This window comes from Scardinius erythrophthalmus, assembly GCF_964197995.2.
Source record: "Scardinius erythrophthalmus genome assembly, chromosome: 23".
NCBI classification, from domain to species: Eukaryota; Metazoa; Chordata; class Actinopteri; order Cypriniformes; family Leuciscidae; genus Scardinius; species Scardinius erythrophthalmus.
The window spans coordinates 32451302-32458801 of NC_138243.1; the positions used below are offsets into that span (position 1 = coordinate 32451302).

The 7500-nt window shown below is 40.1% G+C and overlaps 1 protein-coding gene across 3 annotated transcripts in view; it reads left to right on the top strand.

The window, feature by feature from the left end:
- Positions 1-7500, top strand: part of hlcs (holocarboxylase synthetase (biotin-(proprionyl-CoA-carboxylase (ATP-hydrolysing)) ligase)) — a 106115-nt gene that overhangs the window by 95869 nt on the left and 2746 nt on the right. For all 3 annotated transcript variants that reach the window (XM_081355162.1, XM_081355163.1, XM_081355161.1), the window contains exons 10-11: positions 1-24; positions 98-311. The exon at positions 1-24 is cut by the window's left edge and continues 91 nt beyond it. In XM_081355162.1, coding sequence (XP_081211288.1) covers positions 1-24; positions 98-311 — 238 coding nt within the window. The remainder of the gene's footprint in view (positions 25-97; positions 312-7500) is intronic.

Genomic DNA, 7500 nt, shown 5'->3' on the forward strand with positions numbered 1-7500 from the left:
GTCAGAGCTTCAGCCTTCAGATCGGTGCGTCTCGCTCGGGTTACGGTTAGCACTGCATCATCAGTGTCGCGCGTGACGTCTCTCCTGTTTCCCTCAGGCTGCGGCTTCAACGTGAGCAACAGCAACCCGACGGTCTGCATCAACGACCTGGTGCGCCAGCAGAACCGGGAGCAGAACCGCCGTCTGGAGCCGCTGGAGCCGGAGCAGCTCATCGCCCGGTCCGTCACACTGCTGGAGCGCTTCGTCTCGGACTTCCAGGAGCGCGGATCAGAGACTCTGCTGCCGCTCTACTACAGCCGCTGGGTGCACGGGTGAGTGTGTGTGTGTGTGTGTCCACCTATCTGACAGGGGCCATGGTGTCGTCACACTCACCAACAGGGGCCCGCCGAGGGGTCCTAACCCTAACCCTGTTGGTCATGCTTTACAACATGTTCAAATCAAGTAAAAAAGACTGAATGTTTTAAAGACTGAATGGTGAATGTTTTACATTTTTGCCCAAGTGGGGACCTACAGGTATATGTGTGTGTGTGTGTGTGTGTGCGTATGTGTGTGTGTGTGTGTGTGTGTCCATACTCAGCAGCGCCCCTGTAGGCTGGAGCAGGAACTGCAGTGGCCCATTAAAGGGGTGGTAAAACACCTTTTTTCGAAGGCTTGATTGTGTTTGTGGGATGCACTGTAACATGTGTTCATGCTTCGTTTTTAAAAATTCGCATTATTTTTCACATATTTAACCATTATTCTACACTGCTCTGTCCCTCCTTGTAAAAACGGTCGGATGATTTCCGGGTTCTATGAAGCCCCCCCCTTCAAAATACGCAATGGGCTCAGATTGGTTAGCTGGCCCAGTGTGTTGTGATTCGCTAGCCGCCAAGTGCACGTTGTTCGGAAACGTCACGCCCCCTTATCTTTACCGGTAGTTTGTGCTTCAGTAAACAACGCCGTCAGTATTGCCATACCAGTTTGAGCCCGAATCAGACCCAGAGAATGTTAGTGGAGAGGATCGAGCAGAACCTGTTCAAGAACGGCTGTTAAAGGACGTTTCAGAACGGTATGTTTTTTAAGACTGCAGATCTATTGTGATCGTTATATATGACACTGTTACTTTTGTATATTTAGAATGATTGTAGCTAAATATCTGTCCCCTGAACTATTAATCCAATACGAACACTAAACATTGGCTCTACAACAGTAGCCAAATCAAACACAAAACCATATTTAGCATAAACAATACATAAAAGCTATAATCAAAGAATAATTTACACTGATCACATAAACGACAACAACCACGAACATTCCAAGTTTGCTGCGCTGGTGATATTAAACAGAAGTTTGTATGTGTTTGTCGGATAAGTATGAATTAACGTTAGCATTTAACAAACTGATTTGTGGAGCCAAACAGCGTTGTCCTTCGTTTATTTCCTTGCTACAACGTACAATTAACAATACGAACTATTACAGGAAAACACAACGACGAAAAATAAATCATACTTACAGGTTGTGGCCCGTAAACAGTTTCTGTTTTTAAAGTTGGAACTGCTCTATCTTTCAGGACTAGCCGTTGTGCGAATCCTTCATTGGAGGAGGGGTTTATGTTAATATTGGGCTTAGTGATGTCAGCAAGCCCGCAGGAATGTGTTGTAGTCTCTACCGGCCGTTTTTTGTAGTTCTTAGAAATTGATTTCTTTAAAAGCAAATATCTCCCTTTGCTTTAAAATTTGAGCGTTGTAACTTTGCAGATGTTGTTTATGATCAAACAGCAACATTACACACTAACTAAAGATAGAAAAGTGAAATCGTGTTTTACCACCCCTTTAACACAAGTCGTTCACACTCCTCTATTGTTTGAAAGGGTTAGGGTTAGGCTAACCCTTAGAGGCTCTGAGTCTGTAGAGCTGTGTAAAGCCGGGACACACCAAGCCGACTCCGTTTCCTCAGTGTTCCGCACGCTTCCGCACCGTCAAACAGCAAAAAAAAAATCCCTATTATCTTTAGCTTTGGCTACCGTATATAGACCGCCTGGGCCTTACGCTGATTTCCTAAAAGAGTTTGCAGACTTTCTCTCAGATCTATTGGTCAACGTCGATAAAGCATTAATTGTTGGAGATTTTAACATACACGTAGATAATTCAAATGATGCGTTAGGGACTGCGTTTACAGATTTATTAAACTTCTTAGGGGACAAGCAAAACATCACTGGTCCCACTCATCATCTTAATCATACACTCGATTTAATTATATTACATGGAACCGATCCAACCGATATAGATATTATACCGCAAAGTGATGATGTTACTGACCATTACATGGTAACTTGCATATTACGTACCCCTGTAATATATCATGCTGCGCCGCATTTTCGACCAGGCAGAACAATCCTTCCATCCACCATAGATAATTTCTCAAATTGCTTATCTAATCTGTCTCAGCTGCTGCCTGAACCCAAACAAACAGATGAACTAGAAGAACTAACTAGCACTATGAGCACATTCTCTCCAGAACATTGGATATTGTTGCACCCGTTAAATTAAAAAAGGTCATAGAGAAAATTAAAGCACCATGGTACAACAATACTACGCATGTTCTAAAGAGAGAAACCTGTAATTTAGAGCGTAAATGGAAACAAACTAATTTAGAGGTCTTTAGAATCGCTTGGAAAGACAGTACGTCACGTTATAAAAAGGCCCTAAAAGTAGCCAGGGCTGAGCATCTCCGCAAACTAATAGAAAATAACCAAAACAATCCAAGGTTTTTATTTAACACCGTGGCTAGACTAACAAATAAACAAGCGTCACCGGAACAAAATATCCCTTTACAGTTTAGTAGTAATGATTTCATGAACTTCTTCTCTGAGAAAATAGAAAGCATCAGAACCACAATTGTAAAATTTCAATCTTCAATCGCGCCTTATAATTCAGCCTCAATTATCACCCCGCAAGAACAATTACAGTGCTTTACAACTATAGAAGAAAAAGAGCTAAATAAACTTATCATTTCCTCTAAAACGTGTTTATTAGATCCTATACCAACTAAACTACTGAAAGAAGTGTTACCTATAGTGGAAGAGCCTCTCCTCAATATTATTAACTCGTCTTTAACTTTAGGTCATGTTCCAAGAACATTTAAACTGGCAGTTATAAAACCACTCATTAAGAAACCACAATTAGATCATAATAACCTAGCAAATTATAGACCAATTTCAAATCTTCCATTTATGTCTAAAATATTAGAAAAAGTTGTGTCCGCTCAACTGGGCTCTTTCTTGCAAGAAAATGACATCTATGAAAAGTTTCAGTCTGGATTCAGACCGCATCATAGCACTGAAACTGCGCTCGTTAAAATCACAAATGATTTACTCTTAGCCTCTGACCAAGGCTGTATCTCAATACTAGTTTTACTTCATCTGCTACTTGAAGTGCTGCGTTCGATACTATAGATCACACAATACTCTTAGATCGACCACAAAATTATACTGGCGTTCAAGGACAAGCATTAAGCTGGTTGAGATCATACTTATCTGACCGCTATCATTTTGTCTATTTAAATGGAGAAAAATCGATCATAACTTCAGTAAACTATGGAGTGCCGTAGGGATCTGTGTTAGGCCCTCTATTATTCTCAATATATATGTTGCCACTTGGAAATATTATAAGGAAACATGGAATTAGTTTCCATTGTTATGCTGATGACACTCAAATATATATTTCATCACGGCCGAATGAAAACGCTAAATTATCCAAACTGACAGAGTGTGTTAAAGATATAAAAGATTGGATGACGCGTAATTTTCTTTTATTAAATCCAGACAAGACAGAGGTACTAATCATCGGTTCAAAAAACCACCCACAAAACCTCTCACAATACAACTTTAACATAGTAGGATGTCCTGCTACTTTATCCTCTACAGCAGGGAATGACAACTGGCGGCCCGCGGGCCAAAACTGGCCCGCCAGCAATATTTTCTGGCCCGCCGGATTATTTTGGAAGTCCTAAATGCTGCACAAAACTCTTCCACTACTTGAGAAAAGCCGTAGTCGCGCGGCGATTTCACCGCTGCATACTCACTGTGTTAAACGGCCGTAGGGAATCATGCGGCGCGGGATTAAATTTTAAAGTATAACGGTGTGTTCACACCGGACGCAAATAGCGCGTCAAAAGACGGTTGCGGTCGGAACCCTGGTGTACTTTGGACGGAGCGGGCGGTCTGACTGATAATAGCCCACTCACGACATCTTTTGACAGCGTATCCGCACTTAATTCTGACCACCTGTACACCTCTGAGGAGCTGTTTGGAAACCATTGTCAGTCAACATTCTTTTTTTTGCAAGGATGTTTGAAATAGTTCGGCAGAAAATAGCCTAGCCTACTTCATTTGTCAGTAGGGCAATATGATTTTCGTTTATGTTGCTTAGAAATTTGAGTGATAGGCTTTGTCCTATTTAATTTATGTTATTTATATTTCATCATTTTTTTCTGTGGAATTTTTTTTCTCTGCTGACAGTAGGCTACAATGTTAAAATAGCCTAATATTTATATTGACACGAACACAATTTTTTGTATAGCATTTATAATTATTATAGGCTACTTAATCTCCTTTTCGTTAGAGACATTTGAATGTGAGATTATGGAAACGAGATCTAAATTTTGCGGACCCTTCAGGTCGGGAAATAAAGCGGGTGAACACCGAGTGTATTTTAAGCGGTTGCTGAATAGAACCTTGTGGGAGCGGGACGAAAACAAAACAGTCACGCGCAGACCTCCTTAAACCTTAGGTGTGTATGAGTGTGTCCCGAATAAAAAAAAAAAGGGATAAAGTTCAAAAGTCAGACTATAAGCGAATGAGGCACGATTGCTATTCACACCTTTATTAAAATGGCTGTAATCTGTTACCACAATAGTAGCCTGCTTGATCTGTTTAAAATGATTGCCTTGATATATGCCTAAGGTGTTAAATTAAAAATCAAAATTAAAATTTGTCTAATCCAGTAATTATTTTTTTTCTATTTTTGATCTGAGCACAATCAGAAAATCAGAAAACCCATCGTTATTAGTTTTTTCATTTATAGTTCAGGAAATAAATAATGGAAAAACAAGTCGTTTTTCATCTTTTTATTTTTGGTTTTAATTTGAAAAAACGATTGAATGAATGGTCCACGGACGGTGACGGACCCATCATATTCCGCGATTATAGGCCTATATAAGAATATTTCATTTGTATCCATAGGCCTACTCTGTGTAGCTGGCCCGCCATCTACTGGCTAAAAAAAATATTGGCCCACGGCCAAAGTTACATGCCAACCCCTGCTCTACAGTAAAAGACCTGGGTGTTATACTAGATTGCAACCTATCTTTTGAAAATCATATTTCATATGTTACAAAAACAGCATTCTTCCACCTTAGAAACATTGCTAAGCTACGTAATATGCTATCAGTTTCTGATGCAGAAAAGCTAGTTCATGCATTCATGACCTCGAGACTAGATTACTGTAATGCTTTATTAGCCGGTTGTCCTACATCCTCAATAAACAAGCTACAGTTAGTCCAAAATGCAGCCGCTAGAGTTCTTACTAGATCAAGAAAATATGATCATATAACACTGATTTTATCATCACTACATTGGTTACCTATAAAGTCCCGTATTAACTACAAGGTATTGCTACTGACTTATAAAGCCCTAAACGGCTTAGCTCCAGTCTATTTAACGGATCTTCTATCGCCCTATAATCCATCGCGCTCTTTAAGATCACTAAATTCGAGGCTTTTGGTCATACCTAGGATATCCAGATCCACCAAAGGAGGGAGAGCATTTTCACATTTGGCTCCAAAACTCTGGAATAGCCTTCCTGATACTGTTCGTTGCTCAGACTCACTCTCCCAGTTTAAAACTAGATTAAAGACGCATCTCTTCAGCCAGGCATTCATATAATACTTTTAATCTTACAGTTAAATCCGACCTCTAGCATATAAACGCCAGAGGAGAACTGGCCCCCGACTGAGCCTGGGTTCTCCCAAGGTTTTTTTTTCTCCATTAGGTCACCTGATGGAGTTTTTCGGTTCCTTGCCACTGTTGCCTTTGGCTTGCTCAGTTGGGGATATTTGGAGATATTTAATTTTAATTTTATCAATCAATAAATTCCATTAGAAACAAACCTTGATGTATTATTTTAATTTAATACTGTGAAGCTGCTTTGATACAATCTGTATTGTGAAAAGCGCTATACAAATACACTTGACTTGACTTGACTTGACTTGACCGTCGGCTGAAACTGGTCCTCGTCAGCTTTCTTTCGGCCGATTCGACATGTTGAATTGGCGTCGGGCCATCTGTGAGAGAGGGACCTCTGATTGGCTGTTCAGCTCAGTGAACGAGAATAATAGCAGAACAGCAGCAGAGAAGCTAAAATGGCACAGAAGCTGATCTACTGTTACTCATCTTACCTGAGTGTTCCTCAGCGGATATTTCAGTATTAGCATGAGTGGAGTGGAATAAAGAAAGTGTTTAGCAGGATTGATATTCTATGGTAAAGCACACACTGCTTTGTTCATGGTGTGTGTTTCTGCAGCGTCGGTTTCCCTTTCTGAATGACGAATATAGATGAACATATCTGCAGAAATAGACAGTTGTCTCATTCACACGCAGAACGCACACGCTAGCTGTCGGCTGCCGTGTGTTCAGGTGCAGCTTCCCCCGACGCGAGGCGACGACACTGCCGGCTTTCATCAGCGCTAGTTCTGTGGCGTCGGGTTGCTGTGTCCCGGGCTAACGGGCTGCTAACTTAACAAACCTTTTTTAACTATTAGGCCAGTTATAGAATTTTTTTTTAATTATCTCAATTTTTATTCAACTCTAATGCTAAAACATTCTAAGAAAATACTATATAAATCAACTAAAAAAATGTTTTTGTAAATATGCAGCTTAGAATGTAAGATACCATAAATAATCTATTCATCATTCTACATCTGGATGATATTTGACCAGTTTAGCAGCGAATACATGTGCAAACTGGGAGCTTGTGAAAGAAAAGAAAAAAAGGCTAAAACTTTCTAGTTTACAACTTTTCATCACATTAAAATTTAAATCCACCCAGAAACCAGAACAGATTTAAAAATATATCTCAACCAGATTAAAATTAAATAAAACTGCCATCGATAGGAAAACAGAAGTCGCACTGTTCCAGCTCCAGACTCTATACTGGACATGTTCAGCTTGACCCACTGAACTGGACGTCTTTAACACTTGAAGACCAACTGAAGAGTTTTAATGAAACAGTCAACTCATAATTTTGAACTTTGACCCCGACACAGAAAGCTTTTAAGTGAATTAGTGTCTGGGTTTTATTTAGTTCAATGGGAAACAACAGTGAACTTTGAAAGAAAGATGACCTGTGTCTGCTTAGGCGGCTCATTTGCATTCACACTTTAGCTAGAGTGGAAACTGTCATGGAATAGTGAATAAACACAATGAATGAACATTTGCGTGAACATTGTGTGTGTTTCAGGGGC